This window comes from Rhagoletis pomonella, unplaced genomic scaffold (genome assembly GCF_013731165.1).
Source record: "Rhagoletis pomonella isolate Grant_MI unplaced genomic scaffold, Rhpom_1.0 Rhpom_scaffold_00004, whole genome shotgun sequence".
NCBI classification, from domain to species: domain Eukaryota; kingdom Metazoa; phylum Arthropoda; class Insecta; order Diptera; family Tephritidae; genus Rhagoletis; species Rhagoletis pomonella.
The window spans coordinates 35,275,334-35,293,956 of NW_023458558.1; the positions used below are offsets into that span (position 1 = coordinate 35,275,334).

At 38.5% G+C, this 18,623-nt stretch overlaps 5 protein-coding genes across 7 annotated transcripts; 1 reads left to right on the plus strand and 4 right to left on the minus strand.

Moving 5' to 3' along the window:
- Nucleotides 1-2,564: 2,564 nt before the first annotated feature.
- Nucleotides 2,565-3,913, minus strand: LOC118737528. Of its 2 annotated transcripts, none has more exons than XM_036468098.1 (3): nucleotides 3,175-3,913; nucleotides 2,961-3,076; nucleotides 2,565-2,895 (listed from the first exon to the last, which is right to left on the minus strand). In XM_036468098.1, exons 1-3 carry the CDS (start codon nucleotides 3,302-3,304, stop codon nucleotides 2,818-2,820), a joined length of 324 nt encoding a protein of 107 aa, XP_036323991.1. In that variant the 5' UTR covers nucleotides 3,305-3,913; the 3' UTR covers nucleotides 2,565-2,817. The 2 variants fall into 2 exon arrangements, with proteins under 2 accessions (XP_036323991.1, XP_036323990.1); XM_036468097.1 differs by having other exon boundaries at nucleotides 2,961-3,091; nucleotides 3,175-3,903.
- A 377-nt stretch (nucleotides 3,914-4,290) lies between these two features.
- LOC118737529 (WD40 repeat-containing protein SMU1) lies at nucleotides 4,291-6,384 on the minus strand. The gene is made up of 5 exons (XM_036468099.1): nucleotides 6,210-6,384; nucleotides 5,797-6,122; nucleotides 5,030-5,716; nucleotides 4,570-4,961; nucleotides 4,291-4,479 (listed from the first exon to the last, which is right to left on the minus strand). Exons 1-5 carry the CDS (start codon nucleotides 6,233-6,235, stop codon nucleotides 4,381-4,383), a joined length of 1,530 nt encoding a protein of 509 aa, XP_036323992.1. The 5' UTR covers nucleotides 6,236-6,384; the 3' UTR covers nucleotides 4,291-4,380.
- Nucleotides 6,385-6,637: 253 nt separating this feature from the next.
- LOC118737530 (ATPase H(+)-transporting accessory protein 2-like) lies at nucleotides 6,638-8,229 on the minus strand. Its single transcript, XM_036468100.1, has 4 exons — nucleotides 8,118-8,229; nucleotides 7,541-7,893; nucleotides 7,241-7,477; nucleotides 6,638-7,176 (listed from the first exon to the last, which is right to left on the minus strand). Exons 1-4 carry the CDS (start codon nucleotides 8,158-8,160, stop codon nucleotides 6,991-6,993), a joined length of 819 nt encoding a protein of 272 aa, XP_036323993.1. The 5' UTR covers nucleotides 8,161-8,229; the 3' UTR covers nucleotides 6,638-6,990.
- Nucleotides 8,230-8,836: 607 nt separating this feature from the next.
- LOC118737532 lies at nucleotides 8,837-10,896 on the plus strand. The gene is made up of 7 exons (XM_036468102.1): nucleotides 8,837-9,258; nucleotides 9,314-9,544; nucleotides 9,644-9,781; nucleotides 9,842-9,997; nucleotides 10,060-10,371; nucleotides 10,428-10,571; nucleotides 10,630-10,896. Exons 1-7 carry the CDS (start codon nucleotides 9,043-9,045, stop codon nucleotides 10,765-10,767), a joined length of 1,335 nt encoding a protein of 444 aa, XP_036323995.1. The 5' UTR covers nucleotides 8,837-9,042; the 3' UTR covers nucleotides 10,768-10,896.
- Nucleotides 10,805-11,598, minus strand: LOC118737534. 2 transcript variants are annotated; one of them, XM_036468106.1, is made up of 3 exons: nucleotides 11,232-11,598; nucleotides 10,990-11,162; nucleotides 10,805-10,917 (listed from the first exon to the last, which is right to left on the minus strand). In XM_036468106.1, exons 1-3 carry the CDS (start codon nucleotides 11,596-11,598, stop codon nucleotides 10,888-10,890), a joined length of 570 nt encoding a protein of 189 aa, XP_036323999.1. In that variant the 3' UTR covers nucleotides 10,805-10,887. The 2 variants fall into 2 exon arrangements, with proteins under 2 accessions (XP_036323999.1, XP_036323998.1); XM_036468105.1 differs by having other exon boundaries at nucleotides 10,809-11,162.
- Nucleotides 11,599-18,623: the final 7,025 nt, after the last annotated feature.

Sequence of the window (18,623 nt, forward strand, 5' to 3'; positions counted from 1 at the left end):
CTGAAATTTCCCCTCCCAAATCCGAGTCGGTCGAGAAATCTCTTGTCCTTTCACAAGCCGCACAGTCTGCTTTTTGAACACTGCGCGCGAATTAATCGTAGCGCTTTCGACAGAAGCAGCATTTGAAGACGAAATAAAATGGTTTTGAGAGCTAAAGTAAATCCCTTTCAATTGTGGCCACTGAGACACAATTACCCCTTGACCTTAAAAATATTGGTCAAAAGTAGTGTTCTTCGAAAAAAACATGCAAAATACACGGGATTTATTCCAAAACAAAAAATGTATGTATTTTTTATTATACTAGTATTATAGATTTTGAGACGAGCAACACGATTCCACTGTTCAAAATTAGAAGGAAAATTTTAACACCTTAATATAAAAAAAATCCATTATTTATTGCATTTTTATTCTATTTGCATGCAGCTGTGCATCCTTCACTCAATTTTATATCCCTCGAACAATAAGTGCAATTCAAGACCTTTAATTTGAGCCAAGGTAGAAGCCTCTAGGCCCTCTGAGAGCCAAGTTATAACAATTTTAAACCAAACTTCGGATCTGCGGTACTAGTTTTTACTCCGAAATTAGAAAAAAAAGATTGCGTAAGATGGCGAATAAAATTTCGAAGTTTAACTTTAGAATCGTGATAATTTAGCTCTCAAAGGGCCTGGAGACTTCTACCTTGGCTTAAATTAAAGGTCTTCAATAGCACTAAAACTGACTTATTGTTCGAGGGATAACAATTGTGTGAAGGATGGTCAGCTGCATGCAAATACCAAAAAATGCAATATATAATATAATTTCTCTAATCGAGGGTTTGATTTTTTTTTGTCGGATTTTAAACAGTGGAATCGTGTTTCTCGTCTCAAAATCTATAATACTAGGTAGTACTGGGTGGCGCCGAATGAGGTATATGGTTTGAATTCTTTTTAACAGCTTTCTTTGGGGATATTTGAAAGAAAGAGTGTACGTTAACAAACCAAGAACCATTCTCCAACTCCAAACCAACATTCGAAATGAAATCATGGCCATTACACCCGAAATTCTGCGAAAAGTTATGGAAAATATGCTAAAAAGAACACGTACATATGTGCGAAGCAGAAAATGGACATCAATTACAGGATATCATTTTTCAAAGCTAATTGCAAAAAATTCCCCAATAATATACTGGGCCGTATGAATAAAAACTAAGCAATTCCTTTTTCTTAAATTTCATACCTTTCACTTCAATTTTGTTTGAATAAATTGAGTAAAAAATCTGAAATTTTAAGAAAAAGCAATTGCTTATTTTTATTCCTACGGCCCACTGTATAAAATTATAATTATAATAATCGCATAAATAAAAAAGTTATAAACCATTTAAACTATATGCTCATTCGGCGCCGCCCTGTATAATAAAAAATCCAAAAAATGTTATTTTTTTTAATATATCCATTGGATTTTGTATGTTTTTTTTTCAAAGAACACTATTTTTGACCAATTTGTTTAAGGTCAAGGAGTGATTGTGACTCAATGGCAATATTTTTTCTTGAAAGGTAATTAAATTAGCTTTCAAAGCCATTTTGCCTCATATCAAAATATTGCTTCAGTCGAAAGCGCTACGATTAATTGACATGAAGTGTTAAAAAGAAACACTGTATGCCGTCGAGTTAGCTCGAATATCTTATTTTTCAGTCGAGAAATGTAATTTTGAAATTTTAAAATTACCATGATAAAAACATAGCAAGGTATAACCGTTCTCTCAATTTGTCGGCCATGATTTTTTTTTGAAGTTTGCCAACATTTTAAAATCATATAAATGTGAAAATAAAAAAATGAAATTGTTCGAAATTGTTGTTGCTTGAGATTGAAAATGAAAATGTGTGTGTGAGTTTGTGAAGAAATTTAAAAATTAAATTGTTTGGAAACGTCAAGAATTTTAAAAGTGACTCTCAGCGGTTCTACCTTACAATATTTTTATCATGAAAATTACTACGGTGTATTTTTCTCAAAAACATATGACTCAAGACATATGATTTGTAAAAATATAATTCATTTATAAACAATATATAATATAATAAAATAAAATGTCTAGAATACTTGGGCGTACAAAATTTTTTAATCTTATTTCCCCTATTTGAAAAGGGATGTGGGGCCTGTAAACTTACCAACTTTTAGCTTTCTTTGGATGTATAATTCTTCTTTAGGTGTATTTGCAAGTGAAATCCTCCTAAATGGGTGTCCGGATTTTAACGAAATTTTTTGTGTGCGTTTGAGCGGGTCTCTGGAGGGTTTAGTTTCACAATTTAACCCGCCAGTAAATGACCACCAAACCATAATCTTAGCAGATTAATGTGCCAATGAAAATGGTAAACATGAATTGTTGGTGATAATAGTTGCGTTCCAGATGCTTCACGATTTGCAGGTTTTTACAGGAAGTCGTTCCAGGTGACCACCTCCCATTAATTAGGTTTATTAATGGAGAGAACAAGCTGTTCATGCAAATCGTGAATTTCGTGAATGTCGTGAAGCACCTGGAACGCAACTATTGTTGGACCAAGAAGTTTCAATAAAAAATAATTAATTTTTGGCGGGATGAAGTTCACCGGGTCTGCTAGTTTATTTATATAAAATTAAGGTTAGTTTATTTAAAAGAATAAATTTTAGGACATGATTAATAAAGTAAAACAGGAATACATATGCATATGGGTGCATGTTCATATGTAAATACAAACATGTAAACATCACTGATATCGCTATAATTCAAGAACTACATTCGCTATCTGCAACATTATTCACCGTTTTGACTTAAATAAAAATAATAATCAACTATCAATCCAGTTACTTATCTGCACCTGAACGGAACTTCCCAAGTATTTTGTCTATGGCCTTGGCATCTCCCTTGACAACCGCCCTGTTCTAAAATCGAATCGAATTAAAATTATTCGAAGTAAAGCATATCCACTGTTTTGCGTACGCCTTACCTCAGCGAGTAGTACATCAAATGTTGTTTGCTTCGTACCTACTAGATAGAAATCCTCATCCGATATAATAACTTCAGCATCTGCTGCATCTGTTGTGCCCTCATAGATATTCAGATCTTTAAAATCAAAAACTACGACACTATAAATTAATGCACTCACAAATAGATTTGTGCACAGCAGTCCGTTTGTATAGTGTGCATTTGAATATACTCACCTACACTTTTAATTAACTTTCCATCGGTATCAGTGATATTGAATTGAAATACGCTCAAAACCGTGCGTCGATCAGGATTAGAATCCTTCAATTTGTTGCGTATTTTTTCGATAATTGGCTCACTCTTCATTATCCGGCTGTAATTTACAACCAACGTCCATTCAAATGTGTGCACCTTGAACGACTGATGTGGTGCAAATGGAGATTGATCCAAAGTGGCTTAAGCTAATCAACTTAGAATAAATAATTTTTTGTGTTGCAAATGCAAGTATTGTCACACACATGTTTATTTGAATATTTACGCTAAATCTAAGCATAGTATTGCTACCATCTATACAAAAACCGTGGCATTGTATTTGCATCTTTCTTAATTGAAATCAATTTACCTATTAAAAATGTAGTACTCTGACGCAGAACCCAGAAGATAATTTAGGTAGGCCATCCTAAGTAAAGCCATTCTAAGAGGCCAACCCACGAAGGGCTGAAAAAGTGCTCCTTGCATGCCTTCTAGAAGGGCTTATCCATTTACAATTTATGCAAATGCTTAAATTTATATTATTTAGCATTACAAATGTATTTCGTATTTGATATAAACCGTAAGCAAATAATTCAAAGATGACTTTGAACTCGACTCGATTTTCCAAATGCTTTTTAATTATAGCTAATGAAAAGAGTGAATATGTATTCTAATTGGAAACCGTAAAAGAAGCAGCAGCGATATGAAATAAATCATTTTTATGCGAGACTTGTAAATTGTTGGGTTAAAAACCATCGAAAAAATTATCGAAATCGAGTCGATTTCAAATTTCCGAATTTTAGAGCATGTCTGATAAATTAAAGAAGCAACTTTAAAAGAACTCCTCTAAAAGGCCTTCTGAAGCACGTACTACAAAAGCACCTCTGGAAGGCCTTCCATAGGTAGCGAAAGAAGAAGCCCTTCAGTTTGTGCCACTCCATACAAAAAGAAAGATAAGGAATCTAGAATGAAAGGCCTCTTGACTTTCAGGAAGGCCTTTCGGAAGAGCTTTTAACTCTTGCAATTATCTACTGGGAAGCTCAACTTCTTCTTACTACTTTGTAGATGGAACCGTTTGCAGTAATTATTTTTAATACGCATAATGGTGTTCGATTATCGGTTTATTGATTTAAATACTAAGTCCCATAGCAATTGTATGAATAAATTACAACTAGAATCTTAAACTATATTTATGGCTTCCATAATTTTAGTAGTCCATCTTCACTGTACGTGGCTAGCAAATTTTGGTGGGGATGATGCGATAGGCCAATGACATCTTTTTCATGTACCTATGATGGCGTAATATTGCATATGCATAAGTATTACGTAAGAAATATATGAATACTGATAACCATTATTATTATTATTGGGAAACTTACATTTAGCGTACGTTCCAGTTTGCCAGATGTTACCGAGAAGCAGTACAATACTTGATCCTCGCCAGCGCAATAAATGAATTCACCACGCGGGGAGATGGTGGCTGAAATGAAAGCACCTCCTTCACGCTTACCAGATGAGAATGAACGTACAATTTGACCCTGCATATTCATAATGACAACTGTATTCGAGCGATTGCAAACAATAAAATGTTCTGGGTTTTTGGGTAATATTAACACGGTGTTTACTGCTAGTTCGTTGCCTAATGGTTTGTAGGTTGACAAACATTCAGTAGTTTTTAATGACCAAATTTTCACTGTGCCGTCCGAAGAGGCGCTTAGTATGTTATGACCGTCGGGTGTGAAAGTAGCTTCATTGACAAATGACGTGTGACCTTAAATATATGTGCGTAAGTTTATGTCTTTAAAAAATATCCTTTGAGCTTTATTCTAGTATACATACCTTTGAATTCTTTCAACATTTTGCCAGACTTTAGGCCATGTAATCGTATACTATTTTCGAAGGAAGCACTCAGCACTTGACTATTATCACGCGAGAACTGCAAACATGTAATACCTTTTGTGTGTGCTTTTTCAAATTTCCTTAAACATTGTCCGGTTATAATACGCCACACTTTAATTTGTCCGTCTTGAGAGCCAGATGCTACCATTTCGGAGTCTCGGGAAAATGATAGAGCCAAAACTGCCTGCTCCATCATCATAAACTGGTCCTGGGCTTGGTATTTCAGATCTTTGCGTATTTTGCCAGTAGTGAAATTCCAAACCTCAAGAAAGCCATCAACGCTGCCAGTTATTAGGTATTGACCATCCGGTGAAAACTGGGCGCATTCAACATGAGATTTTTGACCAAATTTGATTTGCCGGAACATTTGTGTGGGAAACATTTCCTCTTCTTGATCTTTCATTGCTGCTTTGCCCCGGAATAAATCGATCGTTGTGCCGGGGGGTAATAGCCCTTGATGTTGCTGCCATTTCAGGGCTTGACCTAGTAGTGCCAATAGACGTGAAGATGGTACAACATGTACTTCACCGCTTAGTTCTTGTGCTATAATGGCACGTCGTTTTTCTTTGCTGCTACCTTCTTGGTAGGCTTCTCTCGGATCAAAATATGCACGCTGAAGCATATTTTCTATAAAATAAACATTTATAAAATGGGTCAGATACATACTATATACTATGTATATGCACATACAACACCAAACTACAAACCTAAATGTATGTAGCGCTCCGGTTCGTGTTGTTTCAGCATAATCATGGGATCAGTCTGTCTCAGCAATGAACGGGCTGCACCCAACTCTCGTAACTCAATCAATTCAAGTACTATTTGTTCATACAAATTAAGAAGTTTTTTATCAGGTAATTTTAGGGACTGCGTGACTTTCAGCACGGTGTCCCAATGGCCATTTACAATGTCCTGTACAAAGCCGTCAACACTGTCCACCGTGTTAAGTGAGACACCGGTCTCTTCTTGTAAAGTTTGCAATGTTTTATATAAATTAGATTCTTTTAAATACTGCTGTATTAGTCGAATAACACTGAAATAAAAAAAAAAACTGGCCGTAAGTACTACACATCCGATCTTCAGCCCAGTTAATTGATGCAGCTTTCGTATTTATACTTACTCAGCCGATTCGATTTCAATAGACATGATGAATATACGAAGTCTGGGTCTGAATAGTTTAGAATTATTTCTAAAAAACTATTTATATTTAATGTATATAAATTCCAAACACTCGCAAAAAATGAGAAATTAGACTCAATGCATGCTACCGCAAAATGTCAACAAATTTCGACCAGTTTAGAGAGATGCCAACTGATAGCATTCGCAGAAGCACGGTTGCCAACTTCGGACAATTGCACCAAAAATGGGCCTTTTTTTCTCCGGTGGGACCTGGGGGCGTTGTTTGTTTGTTTTGGGCAAAGAACGTAAATTTATAAGAAGCAACTGAAGTCTGCGAGTGAAGTCTGAAAGGTTGAGATGAGGATTTTGCGTCCGCATTTGACTCTAACAAAACTCGGATTCGTATTTGACTGAAACTCCTTATTTTTCTTTTTAAGAATTTATTTAGTAACCACGTTTTTTACATGTTTCGAATATGCTTGTGTAGTGCTACCCCTTTTATAAAAGCTTACAGATGGATTTGCAATAAGTAAACAACACACACACACACACATGAATTACTTGGAGGTAGACAATATAATAAGTCTTAAAAAGAAAATTGGATAAATACAAGAATTATTTATGAAAAGTAATTTTCTTGGTATAACAATTTAAACTTTTCAATAATTGCTTTGTTGCAATTTTCAACGTGGAATTTTTTTAATACATTCTCCGTTTCTATTTGGAGATAATATTTAAATTAATATATGTATAGAAATTAAAGTGTGATAGAAAGATTCTCTTTAATTGTCTTTCTTCATTCGTGTTGATGTCATTCTGTAGATGATCGAGTCTCTACCGGGATCCATATCGGCGATGGCGTAGCAAACAGCCAGTAATGAAAGACCCAAAGCAACCATGAACCATAGGATGATGTTGAAAATTACTGGGTAGTTTTCATCATAGTACGCAGCAAGGTTGTACGAATTCTATAGGAGCCATAAAAAAGTGTTAATTTTTTCTATCAACTAAATTAGTTATGTATATATTTACAGTTTTAGATCCAGCTAAAGTGTCACGTCTCCTACGTGAATTGCTACCATCATCTTTATGAGTTAGAACGACAAAGAGCAAGTTCGGTGATTCTCCCTCAATTTTTGCTTGCAGAGTTTTAAGTTCGCTGACCAACGCTTTGTCAACACCACTTTTTACAAGCTTTGATACGTTTATTTTTGCTAGTATGAATTCATTGTTTGATTTTACTTGAGTTTCTACGCAGTTCACAAGTTCCTTATTTTATAAAAGGTATATTAATTACACAATGAGTGAGGAGTAAGGTTAAAATCTACTTACACTTTTCTGGTTGCTAGAGAGCTTAATATTGCAGTCAGAGGGATCTTGTGTCAAACCCACATTCAAGTCATCTAAATATGACGAAACAGATTTTCCTTTTAATTTATAGCTCACCACGACATCACTCAAGGGCACTTCATTCAAACCAATCACATCTACAACTACTACTTTTTGTGGAAGTGCGAAAGGATCCGTGATCACAAGGCCGGGAAAGTTTGCGGAGTCCGATACATCCAATCCTCTTGCTGCCTTAATAACATCGTCCACCTGTTCGCTTGGGAGTGCAGTAGAAACGGCCTGGAAAGATAACGACTCTGGCGCGTTCAGCACGTAAAATCTGCCATCACCTTGAACTGAAATACATATGATTGAAAGAGATTAGAAATTGTATGTATCAGTTTAACAAGAATTATTTGACGGTCTTGACAAAGCGAAAATCAATAAGATTGATACCCCACCCGCGAAAATTTATTGTTTCCCATTTTTAACGGATTGCGGGGAAAAATTCTTCTGCACTTTCACTTCCTTTAGTTGTGTTATATGCGATTGGTCAAATTACTAAAATATAATTACTCACCTGCTAAAAAGCAGAACATAAAAATTGCAAAAATCCGTAACATTTTCGTTTTCTTGGCCCTTGATGAAAATTGATCATATGACAACTCCGATGGACGACAGAAGTACAAAAACAAAAATGTCACAAGCAAAATGTGGATTTTGTGGTTCATGTGGATAGTGATTTTGGATTTAAGTTGGTAGTTGTGACGAAAAGGAGATGCATGGAAAGTAATTTTCGTACATAAAAATTCTAATCAAAGAGCTGCGCAAACAGGCGATGAACTTGCAAAGTGTTAGTGCCAAAGGCATTTAGCACTTAGCCGGGTATATTTGGGTATATATTTCCATCGTTCTTGAGTAAGTTTCATATGCTGCTACGTACGCCAACCTACGTTTACGCTACGTCGTTGACTAACTGCGCTTTAACACACACAGAAAGATGGGCATCACTCATCTTTTAACGCGCGTTGTCAATCAGCAGTTGCAAATAAATAAAATAAAGTAAAATATTTTTAATGTTTAATCAAGTCTGGGCAAGAAATATAATTTTTCATGCAATTATTGATATGAAATATTAATTTATCTGTCGTTAGTATGTTAATTTAGTGGTCAAAGCATTCGCTGCCAAGCGTTCATTGTAGCAAGCATACTTTTAACGTGCGTTCTGTCAAACCAACGCCAGCGCGAAAGCCAACGCAAAGTTCTATGTGGACCGGTCTAAAGGCTTTAAGCGTGTCTGCGTAGTATACCGCACCAGTTTGCGCAGACTTTTTTTCAGCTCAACCTCCTCTGTGGTTCCTGCTTTAGAAAGAATCTTTTGTTTACAAACACCATTCGGCGGCCGGCCCCAGAAACAATCGCGTTGATTAATATGATAGTGATGATAGGTTTCTGTTTTTAAATATAGGAAACAAATTGTTTTAAATCAGGTTCTTAAAATTAGGATGACTTGCTCAGGCGTTAGTTGTCAAGATCTCAAGCATTTAATTGATTCCTGTTTTGTGCCTGTGTTAAAACAAGATTTGGATGACGTACCCTTACTAAGCGATCACTTCAATGAATACAGAAATGTCTTGGAACTGCAACTACCCATACTGTATGATTTGCTGCAACAGAAACAGGAGTGCATCTTCGGAAGCGATGAGCCGGAAGCGTGCGAGGTAAGTGAAATTTGTTATATTGTTCTTATAAAAACTAATTTATTCACAAATTAAGACACTTGCCAACTTATTGGTCCTCTTGTGCGAGGTAACTGCTCAAAATACAATTTACGGACTATCGCATGAGAGCATAGAAAGAAACGGGAATCGAGTTCTACGGGAGCATATTCCTTTACAGAGAATGGTTGTGGAACGAATCATCTTTGAATTTTATCAGAAAAAACTAAGGAAAGATGTATGGAAAAGGCAATTGGGGTCAATTCATGGATTTCTCCGTTTTTTACAGGTATGCTTGACATTATTCTAGTACATAAATGTAAGTGTTTTTTAGAAAAAAAGTCCTAGGTATTACGTTTAATATGATTTAAAACTTTACTTTTCCTAGTTACAATACAGTGGGCAAATGCTTCCAAAGCAGTGGGTTCATTTCTGCTTATCAGTAGGTCTAACTGTGCGTGAAAGCCATGATCCTACTTGTAAAAAAATTGGAGTATTGATATTTCAGTTAATTTTGAATAGCGGTGTAAGTTAAAAAAAAATAATGAGCGCCGTACCTGTATTTAATTCATAATTAAATTTGAAGGATTTTTCGCATCTACAAGAACAAAACATACACGGCGTAATTTATGATTCAGCATATAAAGATGTGGATTTTTTTGACTCTGTTGAAGCGGCTACTGATACCTGGAATTGCTTGTACACATGCTTAAGATTCTTTGAGGATTTAGATAGCTTTAACGTAAAATATTTGTTTAAAATAAATACTCAGCAATTTTTATCTAATATAGCTGTTTTCCCCAGTGGAGTCAACTAGATGACCTTATGGAAAAAGCCCTTAAAAATATAACAATGGCTTCTAATATTCTAGTCTCGCTTTGCCATTTGCAATTCGTCATTAAATTTGGAGCATATTTTGCGATAAATCAAAATGATATCTTATATCATTGCGAAGCAGATCTTAACGACCCAAATACCTCAGAACAGTGTCGAGCTATTTGCGCTACAAACAACTCTTATACAATTTTTCGTTGGGCAAAAGATATTTTAAATATGTTTAATGTAAATTCATATAAACTGATGCAGGATAATGAGATTTCGCAGAAATTTTTATTGGTTTGTAAAAACTTAGCGAATACGAAATTTTTTTTTCTAGTCGCATTACATTTTAGGAACTACACAAATGTTATTTGGTATGTATTCTGCCAATCAAATTGGAAATAATCGGTCCACACTTAATAACATTTATGGAGAAGTTCACGTCGGTTTTAATGGAGGCCATCAATGCTCATAGAATGGATATAGAAATCATTAAGGTGACAGTTACAAGGTGTTATTAATAAATTAATTCATATACGTATACTATGTTTTCAGTTGACACGAGCTACTTTGGAAACATTCGCATTGCAACTGCATCATTACCCTGACTCTCTTGATAATAAAGACTTCGCCAAGCTGCACAAAGCTCTAGATAAACTTCTAAAGCAAAATGTTTTTGTACAAAATAAATGAATTTTCGTTTATTGTAAACATTTAAGAAATAAAATGCACATTTCTTGAACAAAATTTTAAAAAATAAAAAAAAATACAATTACAACTGGATGTGCATACGCAATAGTAAAAAATTGGATTTCACGGTACAGTGTGCTTGGATTTTGCTTGCTGGAAAAATAACAGTATTTTAGGTAGAAAAAATCTGAATACATATTCTGTTTTGGTAGCATATGTATGTACCTCATTAGCTGGATCATCGTAATGACACTGCTCAATTACGCATTCTGCTACTACGCCCTGAAGTTTTATTTGAATGCTGCGTGCAATGTCATTCGGATGCTTGGTATCATCTTCATCGGCCGCTGTTTCATCGGTTTCATAACATGTGTAGAGTTTATTCTGGAATTCGGCACCTGTATATATATATATAAAATAAACAAACGAAAGTCATAGTACAAAATACTTGTTTTACTTTTACAAACCTTCGTCAATGTCCACACCACTACTTTCAAGACTCGCCATTTCTTTCGCGCACATAGCTTCTGCATTCTCTGTTAGGGATTCTACAAGATTTAGTCGATAAGTATGCTTTTCTTCTTCGATTTCCTGCTTAAGGCGTTGCATTTCTTCCTGTAGCTTCTTGCGACGTTCCTCTAATTCCATAAGCTTAGATTGCTCATTCTCCAGAGTACGACATAACTCTTTAAAGGTATTATTCGCAATATCTACCAGTGATTGGGATTTGTCATATAATGTTGTATTTAAATTTGGGAATTTTGCTGGACTACTGGCATCATCCTCCGTTTGAAACTTGTCCAAATCTTGTGAAGCGTCTGTATTATTTGCCATTTTCCGAAGTATTTAAATTATTTATGAAATAATCGTATATTTAAGAGAAAAATAGAAAAGCGTGGAAAAAGATTGTGTTTCAAAAAATATGATGTCATATATTCAAAAATTACAGAAAATTTCGTTTGACACTCTTGGCTAGGATAGCTCACAGCAACAGTGGCATAACTAACGTCCATCCACCGTAATACAATCTAATTTATCAAGTCCATTATTAACATGATGCAATTACACATAATTGTATAATTATTAATAATTATAACTAAATTAATTATAATATTGTATTTATAATTATATTTTAATATATAATTCCACAATGGTTTATGATCAAATTTTCCCACGACAGCCGGTTCTACGTACCGGAATGACTCGGGTTTCACCCGACCAAGGGCTGTTGTTTCGGCGATCTAACCCCGTTTAGGTCGGCGAAGTATCTCGGAAGTTGTCCGTCCATAGGGCAACATTCACTACGCATTCTCCTACTCAGGGCTGGCATCGAGTCAAACCCTGGGCCAGAAATATACACCTGCTGTGTATGCCGAAGACGTTTACACCACAACTCCACCTCAGTCAAGTGTAATGCCTGCGAGGGGTGGAGTCACCTCAGGGTCTGCTCGGGACTACGGACACACAGACAGTGGACCACGTCGTACGTGGCCCCCTGTTGCTCAAATAGAGCAGCCTCCACGGCAACCCATAGTCCGCCCGTGCAGCCCCACACACTCACACAGCAACCACACACAGTCGCCACAACACAACAACATACCACAGCCACCACAGACCACATAACACACACAACCGCACCACCACCCACACGCCGCCGCCAACAACTCTTGGTTCCCCCTACAATCTGCACGGTATGTCAGACCAGAATATTCCGTAATGTGACATCAGTCAAGTGCAACACCTGCCTTGGCTGGTGCCACTTTAGGGCATGTTCAGGTCTGCGCACCACGCGAGATTGGACGGGGAACTTCGAGGGCCCGTGTTGCGCTGCTCGGTCGCTGACATCAATTGCGACGCCCCCCACTACCACCACAGGGAGGCAATCACCCCAGCAGCACACACAGCCAACGGCGGCAAGAACATACACCTCACTCACACCCCACATCACAACACGTCTCCCGAACCACATGAAGCTCCTCCAATTCAACTGTAACGGGCTACAGAGTAAGATTGAGGAGATAACCGCCTTTATGTGTCGGCATGGTATATTAATAGCTGCTGTCCAAGAGACGAAGTTGCACAGCAATTCAACTTTGTTGAATTGTGCCGGGTACAACGTGCACCGTCGAGATCGCGAGCGAGATAATGGTGGTGGCTTAGCGTTCATCACGCACCACACCGTGCAGTATCGTCTTATCGAAGCAGACATCGACCGCAGGGATACCACCCTAGAATGTCAGGGCATCGCTATCCGGTCAGGCGATGTCGAGCTCGAAATATTTAATATATACATACCCCCTGTCACCTGCTGCCCGGCAGGATATCACCCTGATATAGGTGCGCTCCTCAGAGGTGAAAACCGTATGGTAGTAGGTGACTTTAATGCGCACCACGATCTTTGGCACTCAAGCCTGTCAAACGATCGTAGGGGAACAGACTTGGCTGAGCAGATAGACGATTCGACATTCTGCACAATGAACGACGACGCACCCACCAGGATTATGGGTAACTGTAGTAGCTCGCCAGACATCACAATAGTCAGCGCTGGTCTGATAAATAGCATAACGTGGCGACCTATGCTGACTCTAGCATCAGACCATCTACCCATAGTCATCTCGATTCATAAACCAACCGACTTTGCCTCCGCCAAACACCGGACCTATGTCAACTTTTCTAAAGCTGACTGGAAAGGTTACGCGGAGTTTACTGAAAACACCTTCACATCGCTCCCCACACCAACCGACGTCCACCTCGGTGAACGTAAGTTCCGCAGGGCTATCACTGCTGCTGCAGCCCGCTTCATACCGGCAGGGTGCATATCGGACCCACGTCCAAACTTCCCTGCCGAAGCGGCTGTTTTAGCAAATGAGCGTGATAGCCTTCGTCAGGCCGATCCCGGAGATCCCCGTATCAGGGATCTCAACGCGGAGATTCGGCAACTTGTAAACGTACATAAGCGGAAGAAGTGGGAGGAGCATCTGAAGACTTGCAACTTCACCTCTGGTGTGAGCAAGCTTTGGTCAACCGTGAGGTCATTGTCTAATCCGACGAAGCACGACGACAGAGTCGAAATTTCCTTCGGCGACCATGCTTCGTCGGACCCGGAGCGATGCGCGAGCTATTTTAGCCGGCAGTTCATACTGCATCCTCCGGTAGACAAAGCCAAGCGTCGAGTGACCAGAAGGCTGCACAAACTGCCAACAAATTGTGCCCCCCTTGCTTTCACTTGCGGTGAAGTTCGGGTGGCCATCGGGAAGGCGAAAGCCTCCAAAGCCATGGGTCCCGACGGTATATGCATGCTGATGCTGAAAAATTTGGGTCCTGCGGAGGTAGCGTACCTAACGGAGGTCCTCAATTTGTCAATGGCCACTCTCATCATCCCAGACATCTGGAAGGTGGGGAGAGTGGTCCCACTGCTCAAACCGGGGAAACCTGCAAACAAAGGAGATTCGTATCGTCCGATTACACTCCTTTCCCCGGTAGCGAAGACACTCGAGGCCTTGCTACTCCCGTACTTCACAAATCACCTGACCCCAGCGAAGCATCAGCATGGTTTCCGTAAAGTGCACAGCACAACAACAGCACTTAACGCCATAAACACTCAGATAACTCGTGGCCTTAACCGTAACCGTCCCTGTGAGAGAACGATTCTAGTAGCGTTGGACTTGTCAAAGGCGTTTGACACCGTCTGCCATTCCACGCTACTAGAAGATATAGAGGCCTCCTCTCTCCCACAGAGGCTCAAACGGTGGTCGGCAAATTATCTAAGTGGTCGACATTCGTCGGTAATGTTCAGAGACAAAACGAGTAAGCAGCGAAAAATAAAACAGGGGGTTCCTCAGGGTGGTGTCCTTTCCCCGCTACTGTTTAACTTTTATATTTCAAAGCTCCCTCAACCACCAGAGGGAGTCTCGATTGTCTCCTATGCTGACGATTGCTCGATTATGGCGACTGGGAATGGAATTGATGACCTGTGCTCGAAAGTAAACGGCTATCTCTCCGAACTTTCTCGCTTCTTCACTGCAAAGTGTCCAGCCCTCTCCCCTACGAACTCCTCCGCGACCCTGTTCACAACCTGGACGAAGGAGGTCAGGCTACCGCTGGGGATTCACGTCGATGACACACCACTTCCGACGGTGAATAACCTCAAAATACTCGGAGTAACTTTCGACAGCCTGCTCTCCTTCTCTGCGCACTCAACCGCTATTGTCAATAAAGTACAGAGCCGCAACAAGGTCCTCAAGTCGCTAGCCGGCAGTACTTGGGGCAAAGACAAAGAAACGTTGCTGGCAACATACAAGGCAATAGGCCGGCCGGTTTTGAACTACGCAGCGCCAGTGTGGTCGCCTGGGACTAGTAGGACGCAGTGGACGAAGCTACAGACCGCACAAAACACCGCACTGAGGACAGCGACGGGATGCCTCTTGATGACGCCTGAACACCACCTGCACGGCGAGGCGCAAATGCTCCCGGTAAAGGAGCACAATATAATGCTCTGCAAGCAGTTCCTGATCGGGACCCACAGAAGTGGCCACCCGTGCAGACAGCTGCTTGCAGAGGAGCCCTCGCCTAGGCACGTCAGGAGGCATCTATATGAACTAACGGACGAAGTCCAGAGGTTCATTAAGCAACCTCTGGACCCGACAGCCAACAGACAGGCCTTGAACGGCATTCACAGGGACTCAGTCTCGAGTTATGTAGACTCTAGACCTGTGAATGCCGTTCTAGGCACACCACCCCCGGACATTGACGAGACGGAGCTCCATCTGCCTCGGGAGACGCGCACCACACTTGCACAACTTCGCTCCGGCTACTGCAGCAGGTTAAACTCCTACCTGAGTAGGCTGAATGAGGATGTGCCTAATGAATGTCCGGCATGCGGAGAGACCCCACATGACTCGAAATATCTCTTCGCATGCCCGGCAAACCCGACATCCCTAACGACCTTGTCCTTATGGGCAAACCCCGCAGAAGCTGCACGCTTCCTAGGGTTGCCGTTAGTGGAATTTGACGACAACGACTGAGATACCAACCGATCTGGGCGGGGTTGTTGTAGCCGCTACAACAACAACAACAACATCCAATTTTGGAAAATGGGCGTGGCACCGCCCACTTATGATCACATATATGTATATCGGTAACCGTTCTACCAATATGTACCAATAGATGCAGTTGTATTACCTTTTTTGGAAATTAAGTTATAGGTTGCGTTGAAAGTCCTGCCAAATGATTTGCGATTCATAATTCTGCTTTTAAAAAAATTGTGTCAATATTAAATTGTGTGAGTGCTTTATCTATCAGTATATCGTGAGTCTTAATATGACTATCCTAATATAAAAAGTGGGTTAATTGAACCTCTACTTGGCTTATTATATTTTAGATGGACTGAGCTTTGCTCGGTGTGCATATAATTTTTAAAGTTTTCAAGATTTGGGTATTAAATACTGGTCATTTGGATAGCGTTATAAAAATATATTTTGGAAATAATAAAAAAAATGGATTTCGGTATCTATTAATTAAAAAAAAAAGTTGTACTTCAAAAATTAGTTGACAACCCTAACAACAATATTTTTTATTTGATATCCATATTACGATGTTTTCGATAAATTGTGTAGAATCGAAAATAAGTGGCAACCTTACACAAATATCCTAAGGGATAACGCTTAGTATATAGGGAAAGCATTGCTTAAGAATCTTCTCTTGGTACCCATAAAAACTAATACTTTACCTTTTTTCTAATCAAAAAAATTAAATAAATATGCGATTCAAAATAGGTCACAAGCCCTATTAAATAAAATTTTTTATTTTTGAAATACCTTCCATTTGATACCCATATTATGATGTTCTAATTAATTTGTAACTAATTTCGAATAGGTGGCAACCTTATATGAGTCTTTTTGGAGTTAATACCTATTCAGATAACCCTGAAATACAAAACATTATGCGTATACAAAATTTCATCAAAATCGTTACAGCTGTTTCCGAGAACCCCATGGACATAGTTATATAAAAGAATTGCTCGTTTAATATAATAAGGGAACGGATTTTATGCAAATTGCCTTTTTTCTGCGAAAGAGATAGAGTATATTTTATTAAAAATGGCCACGATTTAAGTTTCCATGATTCCATATATACTTATTTGATGTTGGCTTTTTTTTTTCCTTTTCTACCTTTAATTGTAAAGGGCAAGGAAAAAGCCCTTATTCCTGATAATACAGAAAGTTTTAAACGTTCCATATTTAAATTGGGCAATACTTGTATCAACTCACGTCGAGCGCACGCTTAGTACACTCAAGGCTTTTCTTCGCGAAAATCGCATTTGCATAATGCTGTCAGAAAACTTCAAAATGCATCTGGAAAGGAGAAAATAGTCAAAGATTCATGGTACAAATTTTTCATATAATTAGTTCATAGTTAACATAAACATTTCTAAATAAATGAATTTTTTTATTATTGGCTTCCAGAAGTGTGAATGCCGTCAGCGCGATACATAATTTTTCTTTTTTTTTGGTTTTATTAATTACGAAGAAACCTCTGTGAAGAGCAGAACCAAATCAAACGACGAAGAAAATTTATTCAAGTTGAACACTTGAAGGGAGATTTATAAAGCGGCTGTAGCTGAGTGTCTAGAGATACTTCCTGATATTTGGTAATCCCGTCAGAGGCAACGCGTTAAAATGATTATACAAATTTTTGTCTTGTGCAGAACATAAACGTATTCAAACGAAAAAATCGACAACCAAAAGTTTGGTTAATGTAAACAAAAGTGTGGTTAATATTACCAACTCATTGTTGAAAACACCAACCAAGGCATTGTTAATATTTACCAAAAATCACATTGATTCCTTTTCAAGTTTGAATTTGGTAATATTAACCAAATTTTGGTTGATTTTTGTAGAATTTATAGCAATCTTTGATTTGATCTTTGAGTATAGAAAAAATATATTGTCATATTTTTTCATTCCTGAACTTTCCTTGGTGCGTTCAATACATTTTCCTCTAATAAATTTTATCTACATTTATAACAAATACCTAGATCTTCAATAGGTTATGGGCGACGTAGAAGATATGGGTATTCCGCAGTTCGCGGGAATCGGCTTCGATAATTGGCAGTTCAGAGTGGAAATACATTTTGAAGCGCTCAACTTGGCGGAGGCTTTAACGGGCCATCCTCCAAATGATGCAGCAGAGAGGACAGAGTTTTTGAAAAAAGCACAAGAAAGCTAAGGGTCGCTTAGAGGGATTTGTACATAACGATTGCCTAGGATATATTCGGGACAAGAAAACGGCCAGAGAAATGTGGGAAAATTTGGAAATTGTATTTGCGAAGAAATCGACTTTACGCCAACTTTTAGTGCGAAAGCAGCTAGCAACGCTTCGAATGAAAGATGAGTCTGTAGCGACGCATCTGGTTTTGTTTGAAAATTTAGTAAGGCAGCTGAAGACAGGGGGGGCTTTAATATGTGGCATTACCTGAAAAGTTTGATCCACTGGTAACTGCATTACAAAATTTAAGTGAAGAGAAGTTGACTCTCAATTTCGTCAAAGAAAGGCTATTGGCTGAGGAAATTACAATATCGAATCGTCAAAGAGATGACATTGAGAAAACAGCATTTTCTGGCAAGAAGAATTTAAAAAAATGTTCGAAGTTTCAAGGAAATTGTTTTCAATGTGGTAAATTTTGTCATCGAGCTAAAGATTGTAAGCAAGGTGAAGCTCGTAGTGCCGCTAAGAAACTAGAATTGAAAGAGTTTGTTTTGCTGCTGGTGGCGGAAATGATATGCGAGAAATTTAAACTAGATTCAGGTGCGAGAGTGACCATTTGGCCAAAGAGAAACGGTATTTTCGAGATATTTTTA